Genomic DNA, 24,954 nt, shown 5'->3' with positions numbered 1-24,954 from the left:
ACCCTAATCTCAGCCAGGCAGGACCTAGAGCGGAGATCCTGATGCATCCAGAGTTGTATTGGTCTTCAGAAGTCACAGCACAGGTCGTGGAACCAAGAGGCGGATGGGCCTCCCAGGTCAACTGAGGGCCTTCAGAGCAATGGTCAGCAGCTGGCTTGGGCAAGGATGTGTCTGGGGCTCACTGGGAGATGTCTGAGGTTGCACACAGGTAGTAATGCTTAGTGGTGGTGAGGTCAGTAGCAGGTGGGATGCTGGGATGAATCCCCCTGGGAGGGCATTGTCTTAGATGGCCTTGGACAGCACAGAGTAGAGGCTCTGCAGGAAGGGGTGGGCAGTGGAGGCTGGAGATGGGGTGAAGCAGCATGTTCCCCAGCTCCTGTGTGATGTCCCTCTCCATCCCCTCTCTCCCCCTGCCTTCCTCTTCTGTGTCCTCCCCTCCCTGTTCTCTGTAGACACCTTGCTGACCTCCTCACTTGGGATGAAAGGACTCTTAGATCCCTGTCTGGCCAGTTGGGGTTCCCCCCCATGAAGGTCTCTTTGGGTCAGCCTTCCATTTCCTGCCACATCCACTATTTGTTCCTGCAGAACCTGACCTTGATGACAGGTCCCCCATCAGCGTCAGGTGTGACTGGTTGGGATAAAACATCCTCTCTTGTCTTTCCTTCCTATAAGCACAGCCAACTCCTACCCCACTACCCCGTACCCCAGCACATGGGTGGCCAATTTATATGATCAAGAAAGTCACGGCTTTCCCTGAGTTTATACCTAGAAAGTCTTGGGTCAGAATGATCCTGGGAGATTTTGAATCCTTCACATTAGTTTCACTTGCCCCAGAAGAAGTGTGGCCTTGCTCCATGGGCACCTTCATCTGCCATGGGATGCTGAGCCAGCTCTTCTAAGAGCTCAGGACTCCCCATTGTCCTGAGAGTAACACTATTCTGCAAATCCTTTACATTTAGGATCATTTCTCATTCAAGCCACCAAATACGTTCTCCCAGGGCAGTCACCGTGCGCCAGCACTAAGAAGCATGTTTGTGGGGTAACTGTCTTCCTGTCATACCACCCTCTCCCTCATCTATGTCACCTTTGTGTCCCAGCCCATTCCCTGAAGCCAGGGTGTGTCAGGCTACCATGTGGCAGGGGGTGGGGGGGCTCTGTCCTCCTGACAGCTGTTGGAAGAGACTCCTCCTCAGCTTGGAGAAGTCTGTGTGCCCAGCTGCACCTTGCTTTTCCTCAGCCTGGGATGACAGTGACAAATCCAGAAGGGTTCCTTTCGTCTGAGGATGGTCAGGGAAAGAGGAGATGGGTGCTTCTTTGAAGGGAGCTTGAGTTTTGTACAGAATGCAAAGGCCTGGGCAGTTCCAGGCACTGATGGAAAAGGACCAAACACAGCCTGCTTAATGTCCTGGGAGAGAGAGAGAGCAGCCCAGAGCCATCTCTGGGGTCAACAGGATTTGTCCTTGTAATTATCTGATGACCCTGTGCTGCCCATGGCAGAGAACACCTCAGAACCACTTTTATAAACTCCCTTCTAACTCCAGGAGGGCTAGAAGTGACTGCAGCTACCACTTGTCAATGCTAGGCATATGTGACTGCTTACTACAAGTCTGCACATTAATCCCCACCTGGACAGGGTGATTCCCCAGTGAAGGTGAACCCGGGCTGGACCATCCTCATTTCACTTTTGGCTTCATTGTCTGGATTTCCTCCCTGCCCTCCTGTTGTCAGTTGCAAGTGGATCTGAGGCCTGATCAAATCCGCGGGGAGCTGATGGGCAGAGGAGCCATGGCTTTCATGTCTCGCGAAGTCCCACCAGTGAGCAACACAGCAAAGCCTGTAGGTGCAGCTCTGCAGTGCCCACACCAGTCACTGCCCTGTGCTGGTGCCTCTCTGAGGCTGAGGACTTCTGGTGCTCAGCTCTGTACTCCAACCATTTACCAGGATTCATACGTGCCTGTTACCTGGGAGGTGCTCTAGGCCTACTGCAGCTGATGGGGCCTCTCCAAGGCCCTCAGGGCATGGTCATCCTTAGGGGTTTGTGATGATGTCAAAAATTCACCCACTCAGTCATCATCAGTGAACACATGCTGAGCATCTGCCATATACCAGACACATCAGAGTCCCTTACCTATGTTAATATGCAAATTGCCTGTGCAACTCCAGCACAGAGTGAGGTCAGACCAAGTTTGCTGTCCTGGCCTTCACTGATCCCATGAGTTAGGTCATGACCCTGAACATAGGTCAGGAAACAGAGGCATGTAGGCACATCAGCAAGGGGCTGGGTGGAAAGTGAAGCAGATGGGACTTGAACCAGTGTCCATATGGGATGCCAGCCTTGCAACCAGGAGATTAACCTGATGAGCCACAATGCTAGCTCCAGAAATAGATCCTTGTGACTTCTCTTTTGCTTAGTCTTGTGAGCTTCATCCAGCCAACACTGCTTGGGGTAGCTGTTGCTGGCTCGCTTTCATGACACCGTAGAGAATTCTCGACACATTCTGCAGGAATGCGCAGTGAGTCCTGCCTCCCTTCTATCTTCAGACTCTTGGAAGGCGCTTCTGTGAACACTGCATTGTGTGGCCCCGATAGCATTTGCAGGCATCCCTTGGACATGCGCCCAGGTGTAGACAAGCTGGGAGGCAGGACAGATTGGTGCCCTCCTCCCTTGGCAGTAAAGCCAGACGGCTTCTAAGCAGGTGTGCCAGTTCAGAGAGATCCAGGCGCTCTGTGTCTCAGAGCTGGGTGTTTGCTGTCAGACTTCTTCATGCATCTCAAGGAGCTTGGCTTGGTTTTTCTACCAGTGAGAAGGAGACTGATGTTTCATATGTTGATGGACTATTTGGACTTAAGTGCCTATTTGGATATTTTAACATTTTCCTATTAAATTTTCTGGACTTCTTTTTTTCTTGTAATTAAGGTTAAGCCTTCTTTCCATGGTCTGGACACTATACCTCTGCAAGCTTTTGTTTTTGTTTTCAAAGGTTTTATTTGAGATGTAGAGAAGGAGAGGGAGAGAGAGGAAAAGATGCCTTTCACACACTGGCTCATTCCCCATATGGCAACAGTCAAGGCTGGGCCAGACCAAAGCCATAAGACCTACAAGTCCATCCAGGCCTGGAATTCCATCCAGGTCTCAGAGTGCTGTTATAATCACCTCTTGGGTAGCAGGGATGTCCAAACACACAACAGCCCTCACTGGACATATCAGGCCAATAGACTTTTATCTGTCCTGTACTCAGCCTGGGGAAGAACATCCCACACCATGCAAGAATCATCCTGGGGCAGGTTGTAGAATCCTAACAGGGCGGGGTGGACCCTGCTTCTCACAGAACAGTGAGAGCAGAACCCTGGACTTGGGCATGAGCAGGAACTGTACCTGGTCCCATGGTAAGGGCAGTGTTTGGCTGGGAAATCTTAACCTTGGAAGAGAGCTTGCATGTAAACCAGTCCAGGCCCTCCAGACTTGACCTGTGTTGAGGTAACACCTGACATTGGCCTCAATTTTAGATTTTATCCTACAAATACTTGGGCATTTTGTGGACAGAGATACTCTTTAGAAAAAAAGCTTAGTTTATTTGAGAATTGAAGATGGAGAGAGAAAAATCATCTACCCACTAGTTCACTCCAGCCAAGAGCCAGCAACTTCATCCACGTCCCCCATGTGGGTAGCAGGAGCCCAAACACTTGGGCCATCCTCCACTGCTTTTCCCAGGCCATTAGCAGGGAACTGAATCAGAAGAGAAGTTGCTGGGATACAAACCAACACCCACGTGGGATGCTGGCATTGCAGCTTAACCATTATGCCACAACACTGGCCCCCAGAAATGCTATTTTTTATATAAGTGTGTTGTTATATTTTATTAAATCACTCCTCCAAGGCCAAAGCTGTTACCATGTTATCTGGCCATCCATTTGATTCTGAATCTAAACTCCCTGATTCTTCGGGCCAGCTCAAGACCCCCTGTACTTCCCTGAGCCCACTTCCACATTTTCCCAAGGGGAAGATTCCCCGGGACTTCTCACGGATGCTCCCACTCATTGTGGCCAGCCTGAGATCCCCCACCCAGACTTCTGAGCCTAGGGGACATTCCAGGACTCAGTGTCCCCCAAGCTCACTTCCAGACAGCTGCCATGTGCATCACGCAAGGGCTCATTGCACTTTGGTGTTGCCGGTGCAAGAGGGAAGGCTAGGATGCCTTCCAATGTCCTGCTGTAGTTTCAGCTCATCCCTGGCTCTCGAGAGGAGAAGTGGGAGGGGTGCAATGTGGCCTTTAGGACAGCTGTTCGTGGTGAAGCTCGGGAAAGCCGCAGCTCTACCATAGCAGCCAAGGGCCTCCCAGGCAGTTAGGAGGAAGAACCTCCCTCCTGTGACAGATGAGGGACTTCCTGATGCAGTGACTCTGCCGCCCACCTAACTGCAGAGGGCGCCTTTCCTCCTGTGTCTCTGCGATTGCTGTCCACTCAATCAGTGGATCCCAGCTCATCCAGGGGCTGGCCCGGTGCAGCTGGGATCCACTCTCCTGTCAGCCCTAGGGCTACAACTCTGAATTGTCATGGTCTGCATGGGTCTTCAACGTGTGGAAGTGGCATCATTCTAATATACTGGCAAATGCAGAAACACTTCAAAAAGCTCACAGACGAATGAAATGAAAAGAGCTTTATTATGGTGCAGAAGAACGTTTTGAAATTTATGCATTCTAAGGGTCTTGGAAAAAATCCATGGAAAGTGTTTTTGTTCTTTTATGTTTATTTTTATTTGAAAAGCATAGATTTGCAAAAAGAGAAGGAGAGAGAGGGAGTGATCTTTCATCCACTGATTTACTCCTAGAATGACTGCAATGGCCCAATTGCTGGAAATGAGCTGGCTCAAGGCCAGGAGCCAGAAACCTCTTCCAGGTCTCCCACAGGGGTCAACCATCCTCTGCTGCTTTCCTAGGCGCATTAGTAGGAAGCTGAATAGAAAGTAAAATGCCTGGGACTCAAATCAGCACCCAGACAGAATGCTGGCGCCATAGGCTGAGGCTTAACCTACTCTGCCATGGCACTGCCCTCCCCACCCCATGGAAAATGTTTATTATGAAAAAAACAAAACATGGATTTCAAAATTTTTTGCACCTTAATAAACTTATCTTTTTCTTCCATTTCTGTGAACTTTATGAAGCGCCCTCACGTAAGAGCCTATCACAGTTCTGATCCTGTTCCAGGTATGAACTCGTAACTTTCACAACCTCCCATATATCCTACCTACCCCCACCTCCAACCTGTGCATCTTTATTCTTCAGCCTGAGATAACCCCATGGCCCTCAGAGCTGCAGGCCAGCAGCTAGGCCAAGCACCGCCCCCACCCCAGCTTCTGCCACTCCACTACCCTGGGCAGAAGCAGCTTCAGACAGCATGCTCCAGGAAGAGGCCATGGACTAGCTTTGTTATCCTTTCTAAGTAACTGAACTATCTTTAAGGAAAAAATTCCTATCATCTGTGAACATGAGTCACCTTCCGAACCCCAGCAGGAAGGAGCTAAAATATCCTCGAGAGTATCACCAGAGCTTGGCAAAGGCCGGAACCGGCAGCGCAGGCCACGAGGGCATCGGTCGGGAGTGTCAGGGAGGGAAAACCTGATGGTTCCACTGGGGAGCCTGGTGCCATCCTGAGTCCTTCCTGTCCTCTGGTGAGCCACTGAGCTGTAAGCACCCTCCTCACCCCACCGGCAGGTTGACTCTGGTCAGAGGAACGTTGCCCTCTGTCTGGATCTCCCAATATCTACAACAACAGCTGGCCCCTAGGAGCTATCATGATGTCAGCTGGATTGGAGTGTCCAGTAAATTGGACTGTCATTACTTCCCATCAATTTCCTGTCTGTCCCTGTGCATACCTTGGCCTCTCTGATGTATCTACCCTTCAAACCACTACCTGGCTCAAAATGCAGCCATACCTCAGTACCGGGGTATGGGGGTATAGACTCCAGATACCAAAATTTAAAGATGCTCAACCCCCTTATTTAACATGCCATGGTCTTTGTGTAGAGCCCACACACCACTTACGTACCCTTGAAATCATCTCTGTGGAGATGACAGCTTAAAATCCCTAAGACAGCATGAATGCTGTTTTTCTTGTTACACTGTATGTACTGTTTAGGGAGTGAGAGCAGGGAAAGATTGCTGCTTTCTGTCTTCCATTTGCTCCTGGTTCAAGTTCACATGCCTCTTGACCAGTGATGGGGTTACATCCTATTAAGCCTACCGTATGCTGGGAATATCATAAATGGATTGAATGTACCTAACTTTCCAGGCGTCCTATCTGAGCAGCATAGTGCCCTGAGGGGTAAGAGATGTTCATCTTCTTGGCCCTGGCACTGACAGAGCTGCTGTTCCTGCAACAGGCCAGCGCTATGAGAGAGGAGGATTGCACATTGCAAACCCAGGAGACAGCCCAATTGACACCTTCTATTGCATGGGTGTGGCTCTGAGGATCGTCTGTGCTGGTGTCCCTCCCTTCCTTAAGTCCTCCAGCAACATACTCGAAAAACACCTATTAAAAGACTGGAGAGCAGAACGGGGGCGGAGGGAGGGGAAATGCCAGTGTCCACTAAACTGTGTCATAAAATAAATACATTTTTTTTTTAAATCAGCCAGCAGCCCCCTTCATGTCTGCCTGCCCACAGGATAGAGCCCTAACTCCCTTGAGCTCTGCTGTGATCCGACTTCTCTTTGCAACCTTCTCTCCATGGCTTCTTGCCCTTGGCTGCCCACTCCCTCCAGTGACGTAGTAACAGCTCCCACCTGCGTGCCCCTAGCACAAGCACCCTTCCCACCCTGACCAGCAGAAAGCCACAGCCTGCTCCCAATTGAAGATGGCTCTGTCTGGGTCCTGCTCCCTGGGGGCCTCCCGTCCTCCATCATTTGGATTGAACACATCACCCTCCTTGTTCTCTGGGCACTCTGGTGCTAGTCTCAGTACTGGCTACTGTCCGTTCAGTCAACAGCACACTTTTACTGAAGGCCATGCACCATTTTGTGTGCTGGGGACGTGGCAAGACCCAGACACAGGAGCGGCTGTTCGGAGTGAGGTGGGCACAGGACACAAGTCCACACATAGACAAGCAGGAAAATAAAGCCACAGTGTAGCTGCCTTTGTCATCATCCCATAAACAACCGTTCAGTAGTGAATCGCACGATTTCATTGACGACTCATCTGGGAGTGAGCTCATCTGGCCAGAGGGGCTGACCTTAACAGGCCCTGGAGCCGGAAGTGATAATGCAGTGTACCGAGTGCGATGGCCACCTAGCTGGAGGAAGGCACCTGGTCAGCGCCTTCTCAGGAGGGACCTGAAGGATGCACAAGATTCCCTGAGCATGGTGGGGGGAGGGTGCAGAGGCTGAGGAAACAGCCGGGCAAAGGCCACAAGGGAGGAGGAAGTCTGGCAAACCGGAGAATGGAAATGTTGTGCATGTATCTGTGTTGGGAATATTAGAAAGTCCAGGGAGCAAAGGGCAGAAGGAGGCCAGGAAAGCAGAGCCTGAAACGTGCATTGAGAGGCTCTGTCTCTGAAGCAACCAGGGCACTGCATCTGGCCTGAGCTCCTTGTGGTTGCCCAGGGAGAGCAAACTGAGACAAGACCCAAGTTGCCATGGGAAGAACAGCTTTGCTAGGGTGCTGGACAGCACTCAGGTCGAAGCTGTAGAGATGGAAGAGAATGGAGCCAGCACCTGGATGTTGTATGGGTGTGCAGGTAGTGGCAGTAAGGGGAAGAGCTGGGGAAGGCAGCTGGGTGTGTGGTAAGGACCAGTGACCCAATGGCAGTTCCATTTAAGGAGAGAACCAAGGCAGGGAAATTAAATGGGGATGAAGAATAATGGGGAGTGAAAAATAATGACACTGGAACACGTGTCAATCAGTGGCCCCTGGTGGAGTCTGCAGCATTTGGAAGTTAGTGCCTGGGGACAGGAGAGTGTTAGCTGGCTATTCAAATTTAACAGTCTCTTTGGAGAACCTGTGAAATCTGGGGTAGTTGAACTTTCAGGGAGAAATAGAGGAAGAGACAGAAAAATGGCATATCTCCTTCCTCCTCGGAGAGCTACTACCTGGACTATCAAATATAGTAGCTGCTAGCCAATGTGGCCATTTAGATTGTGATGAAAATTACATGAAGTTGAACATCCAGTTCCTTGGTCACAGCAGCCATGTTGCAGGTGCGCAATGGCCATGTGGCTTGCAATCTCTGAAGTGGTGGTGAGTATAGACCTTATATCACTGACACACTTATTGGACAACACTTTCTTAGACTCTTCCTCTTATTTATTTTGTATTCAAGTACTTAAGAATTTTTTTAAAAAAGGTGCAACTCCATGGAGGAGGAATCTTTAAAGAAGCAAAACGGCACCCTTTGCCAGCTGCAAGGGGGTAAAGGAACCCGATGTGCCCCTAGAGGTCAGCTACGTGTGTGCTTGGCCTGACACCAGGGCTCCAGCCAGACTGCCAGTGTCGGCAGGTGGGGCTCAACAGGGCAGCCAAGGACTGCATTCTTGTTGTATTTGTCTGACTTCACTTTCAGCTCTTTCCTGGGCCACAGACAAGCCCCAGGAGGCCTTGAGCAAGTCAAGCCATGTGGGTCATGGTTCCACACTCTGGAGTGGACAAATGTGAGATTCCAGGGATGTCGGATCTCAGCATCCCCCATGCACAGCGTAGATCTGAGTGGGAAGCGTACCTTAGCTGCCTTCCGGTTGCTGGGCGTCTTTGTGGAGTGTGTACCTTTGTTGTTTGTTTTCCTTTCCAGGCGGATGTCATGGATCAGAACTTGCTAAACTTCCTTCCAGAACAAGAACACTCAGAAGTGTATAAAATGCTCTCTTCGCATATGCTCTTGACGGAGTCACCCTCCCCAGAATACTTAAAATGTGAGTTGTTTTGTTCCACTGGCTTTACCAGCTCCAAAGAGGAGAATGTCACATTAGAAAGGAGGTTTGGATGAATTAAGAAGGGAGGACTAATTTTAAGAATAATTTTCCTCATGACTCAGAACATCTCCAAGATCCTTAGAGGTATATTTTAAGTTTCAAGCTAAAAGTGGAGTTCAGAATATGGAAGACATTTAGCTTTCATGTGGAAAATTTGGAAGCTTCAGAATAAGAGTTTGCTTTGTGTGCATGACCAGAGCCATTCACTAATGAACAGTGCAAAAATCAGTGCATGGTTTGCTGATGTTAGAGGACACCAGGATGCTAAATTTGCCAAGTAACCAACAGAAAACTGAAGAACGAGGCCACACATCCTGATTCTGGCCTCCTGAGGCTGTCTTTGGGTTATTTATACACGCTTGCAGTTCTTGAAGGAATGTTGATATTTGTATCAAAATCATTGGCAGCCTAGGTGGATGGCTGACTTTAGCAGGTGCCACTCTATAAAGCATGCATGGTAGCATGAGACAGCAAATAGGGTTGCATTTGTTCAAGACTTAGTCCTTTCTCCAAGAATAATTCATCCTGTTGTACTGTGATTTTACTCCCAAAGTGAAGAGAGTTCGTTGAAGGGAGTATCTCCGTATGAGCAGCTTTATTTGAAAATGCCCAGAATTAATCAGTGCCGACATGGCCAGCCACAGACACCTCAGAACAAATGGAGACATGAGATCTCCGCATCCCCCTTGCACAATGATATATGCAATTGGGTCCAAGTATGGAAGGCAAAGTATCTATGGATATTTTGGGAGCAAACTCCGGGCGGCAAAGAGGGTTAAGTGCATTCAAGGGTTAGTCATGGTGAGAGAACCACTGTGCCTATGGTGGAGCAGATTCCTGGAGCGTTTTCACTAAGCCGCTGCTTGTTTAGAGTCTGTGTAACGCTGATCCGCCTTTCTCTCCTCTTCTCCCTTTAACGGCCCAGCTGACAACGATTTAGAGTTTTATTGCCATCTTCTCAGAGGCAGCTTGAACCCAAAGGAATTTCCAACTTATGAATACATAAAATTCGTAGGAAATTTTCGCTCTTACAACAATGGTAAGCTTTAATTGTCATATAACTGCCTCAGTGTCTTTTATCATGCAAACGTGCACGTGGGGTCCTAGGGAGGGCTGGATTAAAGAGGAGGAGAGTGGGTGCTGTTCACATTTGCATTTGGACTTCTGTGTTCCCAAGGTGCATTTTTTGTGTGTTCATCAATGTTCTCTCCCATCCCAAAAGACACACTCCCACACCTGTTTGTGCCAGTGCCCATAGTCCCCCCCAAAATGCATGTGATTCATTTCTTTTCAGGCTAGTGAAAGAATTCTGTACTCTGAGAACAACTTATAGTTAATAAAGAGCAGGCCCAGCCTACACACTCCGCTAAACAGGCTTTCATTGTGACATGAAGAGCGGGAACTGCATTTTTTTATCCTCCCTGTTAAGGTCCTGTTGGGAGCAGGTTTGACACAGCTGGCACGTGGGTCTTCTCTCTCAAGGGCCATTTCACCATGAGCCAGCAGCCTGTATCTGAGGAATGATGGAGCTGGAGAAATCAAGTGGCAAAATTGTAGTCACTGAAATTGCCCAGATAACGAATTGTCCAAACTCTGGCTGCTGAGACATCTGCTCCAAACGAGGCATAAGCACTCATTGTCACTTTGAACCCATGTGAAATGAGAACGCAGGCCTGATGCCAAAATGCAGAAGCCAAGTTTCATTGTGGACCAAGCTTAGACAGGCCTGTGATTTGTTAGCTGCAGTCTTCAAAACAAGTAACTTGTAAAGAACTACCATTTCATTAAAGAGCAAAGATAGGAAGAGTTAGGAAAAAACATATTGGCAGGAATGAAGGACGGAGTAAAGAGGAAGAAGGAAAATACTACAGGAAGACAAAGATGAGCTACAGAGAGGAGTGGAGTACAGGTGCCGAATACAAGCAGAAGATGCTAGAAGTGATCACTTTTGCTGCTTTGTCTCCGCTGGTCTGTTACCACCAAGGAGTCCAACTGCTTCCATTTAGACCCCCAGAGAATGGGCACTGGGTCCTGACAGTGCAGCTAGCTGGGATTTTTCCATCAACCTCAGACAACCCTTTGTTGTGTGTGCTTTGCATGAATACACATGCTTTGTTCAGAATCCTCCAACTAGAAGCTAAACTGCGCCCTCCTGCCAGAGTGATTTTCAGGGGCAGCACTGGATGGAAGGCTCCATGGCCAACCTAGAGACCCTTCTAGAACCAACCCAGCCAGGGATTACAGTGCCCCATGAGTAGTTGGAAATGGTAGGAAGTTTGCTTTCCCAGCATCATGCCAACTCTCAAGTACAGTGGCTCTGTGGATGAGACTTGGTTCAAATGCAAATTCTCAGGTTGGGCAGAAGGACTGTAGTTTAGGACACTTACAGATAGAACCCAGGAGCCTGCAGATGGACTGAACTGTGGGCTTATGGTTCAAAGGTACATGAACTCTTAGAATCACACCCTGGTGTAATATCAAAAGCCACCCTGGAGAGATTTCAATGATACTGCTTCTATATTACTGTGCCATCAAGCTAATACGAATAGTGGCTTGGAATTTGCTTGACATGCTTATGTAGGTCTCTTAAAAATTATGCATTGGATTGCCATGTGATCCAATAATTCTGCCTCTGGATATATACCCAGAAAATTGCAGACCTACCTGCATACCTATGTTTATAGTATTGTTCTGTACAGTAGCAAAAATGTGGAGGCAACCCCAAGTGTCTTATCCATGGCTGAAGGCATGAAAATGCTATGGTCTGTGTCTTCAGCAGCTTACTATTCAGCTTTCAAAAGAGAGGAAATTCTGTCCCATGCTGGAACATAGAGGAATTCTGAAGTGAAACAAACCAGTAAAAATGAGCCAGGCAGCAAAGGACAGGTATTGCGTGCATCTACCCAGGTCAGGAAGTGACAGTCGTCAGACTGAAAGAGGCAGGCAGTTGCAGAGAGCAGAGGGGCCAGGGTACCTTGTTTAAGCTCTATGTGGTATAAAGCATCCTGGAGATGGTTGATAGTGATAGTCACACAGCATCAGTGTACTTAGCACTCAGAACCATGTGTTTAGAAATGTGTAAGATGCCATACTGTGTGTTATATGTATTTTACCACATTTAAAACAAATGCATATGCTTTGGCCATCATGCCAGCTGCTGGGACAATAGCTTACCCAAGGTGGCCACACGCACATACAAGAAAAGCATCCTCATCCCTAGAATACCAAGACTAAAGAAGTATGGGATGCTGTGTCCTCATGTCCCCATGACAACAGCATATATGCCTGTCATTGACAAAAAAAAAAAACTGGTGATTGGCTAATAAACAGCAGCAGCATCTTTTGTGAGTTTACATGCCCACAGCTCCCAGTGTGATGCAGCCAAATGTCACTTTGCATCCTCTTGTCATGTGTTATGTTTTAGAGGACTTCAGAAAAGAGGCAGCTTCATTCTGAATACCTGAGCTTTGGCTTGGGTTTTTTTTTGTTTGTTTGTTTGTTTTTTTAACTACTAAGCCTTGACTTTCACTCCAACATGAGAGCATTTGTCTGCCTGGAGGAATCTGTGGAGATTATGTGTGATTTGTGTTGTGTTTTGTTTTGGGAGACCGTGGCTGCCCTAAAGACACAGCATCGAGGGTGGAAAATTCATAACCAAGAGTACAGGATATCTTTTTGGGATCTGTTGTACAAACCAAACATAGAAGAGTTTTCATGAGACAGGAGTCCCCAGTGTAACTGTGCAACCCAGGATAAAATAGATGGCCAGAGATCAGAGACTGATGGATTTCTGAGATTGGATCCTAAGTAACTGCTGAGAGTCAGACTCTTTTGACCTATGTGATATGGCTTAATATGATGTAAGTTCATGGTTTATGTTGCAGTAGACATTGAACAAGGAGTTTTGCCTAAGTAGCAGACCCTGGGCTCAACCTTGGCGTGGATCACCGCATGAATCCTCCCAGCAGCCTTGCATGGGGCACCAGTTCATCTTTATAGGGGAAGAAATTGATATGGAAAAGGTTACATCTAAGGTTCAGGAAAGTAATCAGTCTCATTCATCCCAGACTCTGGCCCAGAACCTACCTGCTATCCCAGTGATGAGTTGCCTCCTACAAGCAATGTTGAAAGGAAACACTAGACTCAGATCTTGGACCAAGCCCTACCATCGGTACCAAATGCCCGTCCTCTTTGTGCGGAGCTGTGTTAAAGGGATCCAGGGCTTGTTTTAATCAAATATGACAAGGCAGGTGGGCATAGAAGTTCCTATCACAAGGGGAGGTGCCTGCATTCCAGTGTTTAGAAGGGGGAGGCATGGAGCCAGCTGGATCAGGCAGGAGGTCAGAGGAGGTGAGCAGTGAGCACAGGTAAGGGTCTTCCTGGTGACTTCCAAGGTAGGAATGTTCAGGAATGTAGATAGAATATTCACAGGGGGCACTAAGGTTTAGATGGCTTGGTTTAGTGGACTCTAGGTACCCAGTTGCCTGGGTACTAGTTGCTTCAACCAGCCCCAAGTTATTTAGGGTCAGGGATTGGGGATAGAGGGGGGCAGGCTCTGGTTTGGTTGGCTTGCATGTGAAAGCTGTGCTGGAAGGTAATTACTCTCCCTGGGGCCTGGCTGACTCTGGGAAGCCCCAGATATCAAAGTACCTAGTCTAAGAACCAGAAACCCTGCCTATTCCTCAGGCCACCCCATCTAACTGGGCTGTGTTCCCAGCCGTGTCATGGGTTGAAATCCTCCACCCCTAGGAACCATGTAAGAGAAGTGTAAGTACACAGATCAATTGTGTCTTCACAGATTACCTACTCACACCTCCAGGAATTATTCAGGAATCACTTCCTTAGTCTGTGTCCATGGAGATACCTTAACAACCCTACAGAACTGGGTAGCACCGGAAGCCTCCGTTGCCTTCTGCATTCCGACTCCACAGGCACCACTGTGTGTGCACCATGGAGTGCAGAGGGTAGCAGCCCTTATTCCTCCATGTGGGCTCACCACATCCCATTCTGGGCCCAGCATAGTCCCTGCCTAGCACATAAATAAGCACTCAATAGCAGTGAGTTTGCTTGAAACTGCAGCTCAGCCCTTGGTCCCGGTGCATGGCTGGTAGGGGGCAGAGCCAAGACTCCCCGAGAGCTAACAGAGCTCTCCCTGACTGACCCCAGTATACAGGTTGGCAAGAGGTCCAAAGTGAAGATGAAATCCACAAGGGTTCATGCTGGGTGAGCTGAGGCCCTGCTCAGTGCCCAGGAATTGTCCACCCTGGCTGCTCCCAAGGCAACCATGCATGACGTTAGTGTATGGCCTCCACTCACTGCCTACTGAGTGCCTCTGCCCCAGAGGCTCCCTCCCCTCCACCTTGGCTCTTCCTCGTGCTTAGAGCCAGTGACTCCTCTCCTGGAGTCCCTACCCAGGCCCCACAGTCGAGGGCTGCCCCTGCTACTCCACAATTACGCTGACTCTCTGGCCCTCAAGCAAAGGGCCCACAGTGAAACGTGCCAGCTCCCTACAGCTGGGGAAGAAAGAGGTGTTCCAGTGGATGTTCTGCTGCATGGAAGGGGGGCTGAGCTAGCACCCTGTCTGTTCCCAAATAATAGAGGAAAAGAATATTGAAGATTCTCACTGCACGCAAGTGATGGATGTTTGAGGAAACAGACATACACCTTCTGTGGTTGGCACATGACACAGTATACACCTGTATGGAAATATCACTGAATACCCCATAATATGAGGGTCCTTCAAAAAGTTTGAAGGAAGGAAGGAATAAACAGATGAATTTATTTTGGTGCCCCAAAATTTTAAAGCCATACTTTATTTAACAGCGTGTGTATTTTTTCATGAAATTTTTGGACTGCTATGCATGGATTTCAAAAAAATGTTTTATACCAAAGTAAACTGGTCTTTCCATGTTTTTCCATGAACTTTTTGTCCATGTATATATAACTTTTATGATTCAATTTTTTAAAAAAAAAATAAATGTACTGGCCTCCCCGGAAAAGAAGGAGAGTGGGCCTGAGCCAGAGAAGGCTTCAGATGACCTTGTAATTGAGAGATAAAGGTCCCATCTGGCTTGTGCTAACCCGGATGACTGCCTGGGATTTCTGCTGCTCTGGCCACAGTGGCTGAGCTGGGTGAGTAGGAATTGCACCTCAATGAGGTTGCACCCTCATCCTGCACAGGGTCTAGGCTCAGCAGGCAGTAAAGCCCTCTCCAGTCCTGCCCTTCTTCCCTCTGCCGTCTAACTACAGTGGCCATTGTCCAACTTCTTGACCCAAGTGGCATTTACTCTGCTTCAATATTTACATACCTTAGTAGCTTCTTAGGACATTGTCATCAGCTGCCCATGTCCCAGGAGGAGAGGAGGGAAGACCAGGGCTTTACACCTTCCACTGAGAGGTTTCATAGTTAGGAAGGAGGCATTGGATAAAAGAGCTGGCCTTCTTCCAAGTGTTCTCTTGGGGATGGTTTCTGATCCTGGCTGGGGAAAGCTTCTGTGAAATCCTGTTGGAGTAGGTAACCACCTAAGTCTGTGATCCTGTCATTGAGTAATCCTGTGACTCTGCGATCCTGTGACCCTATGTGATCTAGTGATCCTCCAGCTGTGACCCTATGACTCTGTGACTCTGTGACCCTCTGATCCTGTTATTCAGTAACCCTGTGATGCTGTTATACTATGACCTGGTGATCTCCCCAGCCTGTGACTCTCACCCTGTGACCCTGTGATCCTGTTATTCAGTAAGCCTGTGATGTTGTTATACCATGATCTGGTGTTCCTCTGACCCTGTGACCCTGTGATCTGGTGTTCCACTAACCCTGTGACCCTGTGATCCTATCACTCAGTAACCCTGTGGTCAAACCCTGGGATCCTGGGATCCTGGGATCTTGGAATCCCGGGATCCTGGGACTCTGACTGGCTGTTGGGCAGCAACAGGGCCCTTTCCTTCCTCCGTGCTGTTCCTTCACCCTTTCCCTGAACAGAGTGGAAGTGAAATGAGGTGATTCGGTCTTGATTTCATCCAGTAACAGATATTGTGAGAGAAAGAGGGAGAGGAAAGAAAAAGGAGAGAGATTCTTTCAGACAAATCTGAGGACACTTTCTAAAAACAGTATAAGTTGGATTAGAAAATACACATTCCCTGGGGGCAAGAAGTGATTGAAATCCTGGCTGAGCTTCATATGATTCCACAGACTTCTGGGAGACTCTCCCATAGACATGGATCTCAAGATTGCTCTGCGTCTTAACAAGCTTATCATTTAATACCACTTTCCCATGAGCCTTGTGAAATCCCCGTGCCATCTTCCTCCTCCCCTGCCACCTCCCACCACCATCGCATGACTTTCAATGGTCCTACCTCGAACCCCACACATTCCAGTTGCATGTTTCTATCAATGAGAAAAAAAAATCGGCTGTATGATATGCAAAGGTGGGATGAACCGGCCCTGTTTGGCAGGGTCCTTCTGAACAGGTTCCAGTTCCCGAAAGATAACTTGGTGCCAAGAGGAAGACAAGTCTTTATTGGCGCTCTCACTCCTTCCCCCAGACTGGGATTTGGATGTGTGTGACTGCAAGCCAGACGCAGAATTTCAAAAGTCGCTGGTCTTGCTCCAAATAGGTCACCCTCAGCAAACATTCCACTCTGCCTTTCCAGAAGCCACTCTCGGCACAGAAAAGTTCCCCTGCCCTCATTTCACCTACATGCCTCTAACCACCCAGCCAGCTCTGCAACGCTGGCGACAGGCAGAGGCCACTGAGCTTCTAACCCTCTGCTCCGTGTGTGCCATGACAGCTCTGTAAGTTGCCTTCCTTGACAACTCACAAGGTGTGGTTTTGTTTTTGTTTTCTTGCTTCTGAAGTGAATGAATTGAGATATCTAAGCGAAGGGAACAAGGCACATGCATGCCAGAACTCACTGGGAGTACAGGACAGCCTGGTGGAAGGGCTGTCCCTCCTGGGTACTAGAGAGTAGCCGGCAGGATGTCCTCCTTTACCCAGTAAAGCAGCTTTCATATCGTTCGCCGGAAGGTCATTCCTGCCAGATTAGCCCACACAGGAGATAAGATCATGGTAATAATAAATCACCAGCCAAACACGTGGAGGTTCGTGGCTTTTGGTTGTAGTCTGGGAGTGAGAGCTTTGATACCAATTGCCCATAATTGTAATTCAAACAAACAAACAAACAAACAAACAAATATGTCCAAAGCAAAGAATATTCACAATAGGGCTGGTGCCATAATATAGTGGGTTAAGGCTCTGGCTGCTGTGCTGGCACCCCATAAGGATACCAGTTTAAGTCTCAACTGCTTCACTTCTGATCTAGTTCCCTTCTTAGTCCTGGGAAAACAGTGGAGAATGACCCAATTCCTTGGGCCCCTGCACCCATGGGGGTGACTTAGAAGAAGTTCCTGATTCCTGTTTCGAACTGGCTCTGCCCTGGGAAGTGGGACTTGAAATTCAATAAATCTATAGATGGCTAATTTCCTCTCTTTCAAAAAAAATTATTTATGGTTTGAAAGCCAGAGTTACAGAGAAAGGTAGAGAGACATGAAGAGAGCAGGATCCTCCATCTGCTGTCCCCAGATGGACAAAACAGGCTGAGGTGGGCTGGTAAAAAGCCAGAAACTTCCTCCAGATACTGCACATGGCCACGGGGTCCAAGAACTTGGGCCATCTTCCACTGCTTTCTCAGGTACGTTAACAAGGAGTTGGATCGGGAGTGGAGCTGCCAAGACTCCTACCAGCACACATACAGGAGGCTGGTGTTACAGGCAGCGGCTTTACCTACTGTGTCCCAACACTAGCTCCAACAGCAGGCTCGTCTCTAAGTGGATAATTTTGCATGGACTGTGAATGATGGTATAAATATCCAAATGACCATTGGCCCAAAACTGGTGCCCCCCCAGACACACACTTTTTTTCAATCTAGCAAGTCCCCAAGTACTTCTGGAGGCTCTCACTTCTCTCTCTCTCTTCCCCTCTCCCTCCCTCCGTCTCTCTCAGCTTTTTCCTGTACTGCACAGCACTGCCAGTGGAAAAGAAACACACACAAATAGGCGAGATTCTTGGGTTGCTGCTCTGCTTGGCATCCTGTCCCCCTGTCTTCTCAGAACGCCTAGGGGAAAGCATGTCACTTACAGAAAAGGAAAAAGAATCTGAAAATGGTATTCAGTTAGAGGGAGACTATTTCCTGTGAATGTGTATAAAGTTACTCTCCTCCCCATGTTCCAAAAGCAGAGCCTACCCATGCAGACGTTTGTGGCAGTGGGGGACTTCTGGATCATTTTGTTCCTGGAGCAAGCCTCACCATGGATTAGTTCGTGTAACACGTGTTACACCTGACGAGTGTGTGCATTCCAGGTGACGGAGTCTGCTGCCGTGAATTCAGGCTCACAGAGTCCCCTGATGACAGCTTCTTCTCCGCTTTCCCAACCTCTTTTGCAAGAGGAACTCCCAGCGGCCACAGGCATCCTGATTGCGAGCTCCCCTTTGTCATGGGACATGCTTGGAAGCCATCCTCAGGAGCTGGCAAGTGTCTCAGACGTTTGTCATCCTGAGCTCCAGAAAGCCCTGGGACTCTTGGAATCTCAAGAATACTAGCCCAAGGGAAGAGCTCTTGTAAGAGCTCAGAAGTCAGACTGTTCACAAAAGGTTTGATATTTGATAACACACAGGCCAGTTTCAAAAGGGGACCACCACACAGCACCCTCCAACATCTCTCAGAGCAGGAGCCCATGACAGGCACATCCGCCATTTTTCCATCACAGAGTAGCCATGGATGAATGCTGATGTGCAGGAAGTCTTCTTGCCCAGGCCTCATCCTCTCCAGTGTTCAGGCATCATTAGGGTGGAGAGCTGTGCTCCTCCCACATTCTCCCACGGGGCCCTCAGGTAGTGTACCAGGTGAAGCCGCAGACAGGAAGCAGCCTGGTGTCCCACAGTTGTGCACTGGTTACTGGCAAGCACACAGGATCCCCTCTCAACCCAGGCTGCCTGAAGCTGTCTGGTTTAGATGTGAAATGGAAATTCATCTGTGGACCCATACAGAGCACCTGTTTTTTGCAGGACACCTGCTAAGCGTTGGAGACAGAACAAGATCTAGTTGCTGCCAGGAAAGGGGGACAACAGTGTTGGCTTGGCTTTGGGGGAGAGTCAGATCTGAGTAAGCTGTCTAGGCAGAGGGAAAAAAAAATGTTGCAAGAAGGAATCCCTTGTATTTGTATGGTGAGCTGTCAGAGATGTGAGCAGACAGGGCCGTGCCTATGTGTAGTGGTTAATTCTTCAGAGAGGCTCCAGCTGTAATTAGCTGTCCCTTTTTTTTTATTACTTACATTGAAGCAACTAATTGATTCCTTAATTAATGCCTTTAAACTACCTGGGGACACAAAGTGCCAGAGAGTTCTTCGAAGTGCTAAATATGACTTCGAAGTCCTGGGAAGCACTTGGCTCCCACATGGATCCACAAAGCACAGGGGAGCTCGCGCTGGGATAAGTCGGTTTGGAGTAAGGCTGACAGCATCTTCTCCTGTTTGGTCTTCCCCCAAGGTTTTCCCCTGGTCCTCAACTAAAACATCCTTCCTGGGCTTACAGTTACCCTGGATCAAGCCCTGGCTTGTTGGAGGTTTGCAGATGGGAAGAGCTTGTTGAAAAAAACAGTCTGTTCTGTGCTGAGACCATCTATAAAATGTCTTTATCAAGGGCAGCTGCGGGCAAGAAGGAAGACTTCCCTTTGGGCAGTGTGTGTTCATCGTTAAGTCTTAGAAGTTATGCAACAGTGGACAGAACAGTGCCGGAGGCAGCCAGCCCGCCCTCAGTTCTGTCAAACACCCACTTAGCAGCTGTGGGACCCCCATGGACCCTCCCTGCCCCTTCTCCTCACAGTAAATCAGGCAGAGGATGTAGGACCCAAGGTGAGGAGAGGACGAAGCAGAAGCAGGAGGCTTTTTTTTTTTTTTGATTCCTGGGAAGTCCTCCCAAGTTCACTTGAAAGGTCTGAGTCTAGGTTCTCAAGAGTTGGGAGGGTTTTTTATTAGATCATTGTCTGGCTGGGTCATCTTTCTTAGATTCAAGCAGAAAGCATCTCACATCTGGGACATTTTTTAATGTGTCTTTGTTTTTCATCATGCAGATGTTCACAGCTGCAAACCCTTCCCTAATGTGGAATTGTTTTTCTTCCCCTTAGTAAATTTCTTGGCTTACCCTTACAAATTAATCTGCGATCCTGGAAGCCAACTCATGACAGATATAAACTCTCAAGAGACTGCTTTTTTTATTTTACCTCCTTTATAGTCTTGTTTGGAAACATTTCTTAGCATAGTTTATGTGATGAGAGATTAGATTGAGTCAAATGAATGTGTTAGCAGCAGGAAGGCCACATCACAGAATCACATAGAAACCTAAAAATTAGTAGAACAAAGACAAGTGATTGGAAAGCAAAAGATCCCAAAACAATTTTGCAGACTTCCTTTTATAATGCATTCAGTTCTCTGGTGCACTGTATGCTCATGGTGGCAAACAGGCCAAGGTTTAAATCTGCCAGTATGTACCAGGATGGAAGCCAGCTCCCCCAACTGCATGGGGAATTTATTCATCCTAGGACCCCTGAGACCCCTGGAACCCGTGGATACTCACATACCTTATGTAACATGGTGTCACATCAGCAAAGAGCCTATGCACACCCTCCCATAGAATTTAAATCATCTCTGGATTACTTGTAATGCCTAATATAAATGCCAGATCAGTCTTGGCTAAACTGTATTGTTTGCAAGGAAAGACAGCTGCACATGGACAGTACAGACAAAATGGTTTGTGAAATATTTCAGATTTGTGGCTGGTTGGCTCCCTACCTACAGAACCCCTGGGGCATGGGGCCAACTGTTATCTGTTACATTTGAAAAGAAAAGGGGTAGTGTAGATTCTTAGCCACAGGGACCTCAATTCGCTGACAGCCTGTGGGGCTGTCGGAGTTGCCACACACCCCAGCACCACCATCTCGCAGAGCTTCTGAATTAGGGGAGCTGGGCTCAGGCAGCCACACCTCCAGGGAACCAAGTACAAAGCCAGCTCCAAGAATCCCATATGTGTGCCAAGCTGCCTTTTCTCAAGTTTAGCAGGGTTCTTTTCCCCACCTAGCGAGCTATACCTAATAATAGCAGGAGTCTCCTGGGAGCCACAAGGTCCGTCAGTTGCCCAGAAAGCAGCAGGTGGAGATGGGACTCCTGACCTCAGCACTGGGTCAGGCTAAACCACAGCACTCCTCTCTCTTGTCTGTTAGAAACCTGGACTAGGGGTGACCCCAGCCCTCAGTGGCAGCCCTGTTCTGTTCTTACTGCTCTAAGAGACCTCAGCTAATGATGGAGACATGATGAGCCTCAATTTCTTCATCTGCAAAATGGGGGTACAGTTAGACCCCCCTCACCTGTGCTGTCAACAGAATGGGTAATTCTATACCTGTGGAGATGGCCATTTGAGACCACCTGCCCAATAGCCCAGTCCCCACCCTGGCAGCAGCCTGGGCTCTTGACTTGGGTGTCCCCAGGAGTGCCATGTTAGGGCCTGACGTTGTAGAAGGGGGTTCTGGAGCTATGACCCCCTATGTCCATGAGGCCATTGGTATCAGAAACCCTTTTCAGGCACCATGGCCCTACCTGCAGCCTGGGCCCGTCTCATACCACAGATTATTTTCCCCAACTCAATAAGAGTGAAAGGCAAAGCCACATAGTGGTCACCAGCATGGATTCCAACCCCAGCTCAGCCCCTGGCGAGCTGGCTTTGGGCAAATAATATCATTGCTTTGTGCCTCTGTTTGTTCATTTGGGCAATGGGTACATCCATGCACTGGCTTAAGCTACTTCCCCCAGATGTCCTAAGAACCAAATGGGTTCACATCTCTGAAGCTGTAGGAATGATGCTTGGCTTACAGCAAGTGCCAGGTGGGGCCGGCGATGCTAACCTGTGTATCTTCTCCCCCATCCCACAACCCCCGAGCAGTGCCTAGCCCCTCCTGTAATGGCTTCGACACCACCCTCTCAAGGCCGTGCCGTGTGCCACTAGGAAAGGAAGTCTACTTCATTGCCACTGTGCGTCTGGCAACACCACAGTTCTTAAAGGCAAGTACCTGTGTGAGCCTCAGGCTCCTCCCTCCCGTGTGGTCCTCCCTCCCTGCTTGCCTGCTTGATGGGATGGAAAGGACATGAAGGCTGTCCCTGGGCTTTGGGAATCTCAAATGTCTCGATTCTGTCATGTCGGTGACATGGGCAGTTCACACGGAGCTGGAAAGCCATTTTCCACATGTTTCCCACACTTGCAATGATATGCGATTTGGGCTCCTAGGTATTTTTCCCCAGCTTGGGAAATAAATTTAGTATCAACTCCAACCAAAATTATCTCAGATGATGATGAGCTCTGGTCCAACACGCCTCGGAGACTCGCACCGAATGATTTTAACTTCTGTTACCTACCACACACTCCTCTGGAACAAACCGGGGCTGAGCGTCTGGCACCCCTAAACAACTTCTTTTTTTCTCCCCCTCCCTCGCCTTCCAATACAGGAAATGTGCATAGTTGATGAACCGCTAGAGGAATTCACTTCAAGGCATAGCTTGGAATGGAAATTTTTGTTTCTGGATCACAGGTTTGTGAAAAAGAAAAACATGTTTGGGTTGGGTTCCTTTCAAGTGTTGCTTACATGCACCGGGCTGTCCTTGGGAGGGAAAAGGGCAGCCTAGTGTGGGGGAAGAAGGAGGAGTTGCTGGCCAAGGGCAAGGTGGCTGGCCCCTGCCTGGCGTCTGTGCCACTCACGGAAGAGGCTCCTGTGTTTGGGTCACAGGCCCCCTCAGCCCTGCGGCTTCCTGTGACTAACCCACACTTGAGGCTTTTTCCAGCTCACAGGAAGGTGGCAGCAGATGTGAGCGACCGCTCATTCTCATTGCTGCCACCACCCCTTTGATCCCTTGGCCCAGTCTTTCATTTTTTTGTTTTGCTTTGTTTTTTTTTTTCTTCTGTACTTTGTAACATCCATCACCGTTTGGGAACTAGCAGTCTCCCAGCCCGTCCAGCCCTGGGCTGACCCAATTGATTGAATGATCCACTAGTGATGATGTTTGTAATTCTCCCCCACTTGGCTAACTGAGGGATCGAGGGTCCAATGCAGAGGCAGGCATTTGCTGTAGCCATGAAGAAGCTGCCTGGTTCCAGGGCTGCTCCTGACCCCAGATGCACCCGTGAGAGACAGCGGATGATGGCTCAAGCATTTGGCTTCCTCCCTCCTCTACGGGAGACCTGGATTGAATTTCCAGATCCTGGCTTCAGCTTGACTCAGCCCTCACTGTCAGAGGCATTCAGGGCGAGAACTAGCAGACGAGAATTCACTCTCTCTGCTTCTCAAATGAAATAAAACTGATTTGAAAAACACCAAGGCAGTAGAACCCCTTGGGAGAACACAGCCTCTCGGGTTGTCTTCGTTGCAAAGTTGCCTTCCTTGAGAAGTGAGATCTCTGGATTGGTGTTAACCGAACAGCCTGCACCTGCATGGAGGAGGGTTCCCCCTTCATGAGCACCCACTTTGTCCTCCTGCAGAGCCCCTCCCATCATAGGCTACCTGCCTTTTGAAGTGCTGGGCACCTCGGGTTACGACTACTACCACATCGACGACCTGGAGCTCCTGGCCAGGTGCCACCAGCACTGTGAGTACTGCCTGTCCCGTCCAGGCGCAGGCCTCCAGCTCATGCTGTGCTGCTGCTGTTGTCCTGGTGGCTCTCTGTAGGACTTGGTGTTCTCAGACATGACCTGGGGCCATGGCAGAGGCCCTTGTCTGCACTGACTCCAAACACTTCGCATGTTACCTCCGTGACCCGTTATCTCCCCCAGATCACACTCTAATCCTAACTGAAAAACTAAGCTGCTACTGGGGATTTGGGTTTGCTGTTATATAACACAGTTCAAAGGACAGAACACTGAACCCTCATTGCTGTCCCTTAATCAGCAGGCAGGTATGGGTCTGCAGCTGCAAACCAGATACCGAACTAGCTTGGCACGTAAGGCCAGTTGGCACCCCGTTCTTGTTCTGTAGAATGGCGTCTGCCAGAAAAGCTAGAAGGGGGTGACTTCATACCATGTTGTCGTTCATCAAAAGGGGTGTACATGGGATACTGGGGGGTTCAAGAGGACCGCTTCTATAGCCAGTGGAGGGGAAAGGAAGCTAGCTGCTGCACAGGAGTGGCAGACATTGTGGGGGTTAGGACACGTGCTCTGGGGGAATGCAGTCACGTGCATGTCTAGGTTCGCACTGTGTGAGAGGGGCCATGACTAGCAACCTGGCGCTCCCTTTTCCATGAAGCTCTTACAGCTTCAAAGAGCAATGTCTGTAGTGATGACCTGTGGCTCCTAATACGTCAATTGATTATTGGCATCGTATTGTAATACAAGGGTCCTTCAAAGAATTCATAACTCGTGAAATTAAAGTTAAGTGTGGGGCCCAGCGCAGTAGCGTAGTGGTTGAAATCCTAGCCCTGAACATGCTGGGATCTCATATGGGTGCCAGTTCTGATCCCAGCAGCTCCACTTCCCATCCAGCTCCCTGCTTGTGGCCTGGGAAAGCAGTCAAGGACAGCCCAAAATCTTTGAGACCCTGCACCCACATGGGAGACCTGGAAGAGGCTCCTGGCTTCTGATTGGCTCAGCTCCAGCCATTGCATCCGCTTGGGGAGTGAACCATCAGAAGGAAAATCTTCCTCTCTGTCTCCTCTCTGTATATCTGCCTTTCCAATAAAAATAAGTAAATCTTTTAAAAAAAAAAAAGTTAAATCTGGGGACGAATGACTGGCCCAGTTCCGTTATCCCTGCCCCATATTACAGTGCCTGGCTCCAATCCCAGCTCCAGTCCTGCTACCAGCTTCTTACTGATGTGTGCCCTAGAAGGTGGCAGGTGGTGGTTCGGGAAGCTGAGTCCTGGCCAGCCACGAGGGAGTTCATGGCTGAGTTGAGTTCATGCCTTCCAGCTT

At 48.9% G+C, this 24,954-nt stretch overlaps 1 protein-coding gene across 1 annotated transcript in view; it reads left to right on the top strand.

Annotated features, from left to right (window-relative positions):
- The window catches only part of NPAS2 (neuronal PAS domain protein 2), a 90,999-nt gene that overhangs the window by 35,993 nt on the left and 30,052 nt on the right, over window positions 1-24,954 (top strand). Inside the window, exons 5-9 of the mRNA XM_058667508.1 lie at window positions 8,777-8,897; window positions 9,883-9,996; window positions 21,944-22,062; window positions 22,504-22,586; window positions 23,531-23,637. Coding sequence (XP_058523491.1) covers window positions 8,777-8,897; window positions 9,883-9,996; window positions 21,944-22,062; window positions 22,504-22,586; window positions 23,531-23,637 — 544 coding nt within the window. The remainder of the gene's footprint in view (window positions 1-8,776; window positions 8,898-9,882; window positions 9,997-21,943; window positions 22,063-22,503; window positions 22,587-23,530; window positions 23,638-24,954) is intronic.

The sequence above is a fragment of the Ochotona princeps genome, chromosome 8, assembly GCF_030435755.1.
Source record: "Ochotona princeps isolate mOchPri1 chromosome 8, mOchPri1.hap1, whole genome shotgun sequence".
NCBI lineage: Eukaryota > Metazoa > Chordata > Mammalia > Lagomorpha > Ochotonidae > Ochotona > Ochotona princeps.
Note: the sequence above shows the minus strand (reverse complement) of the source record. Positions and strands in the feature narration are given on the sequence as shown.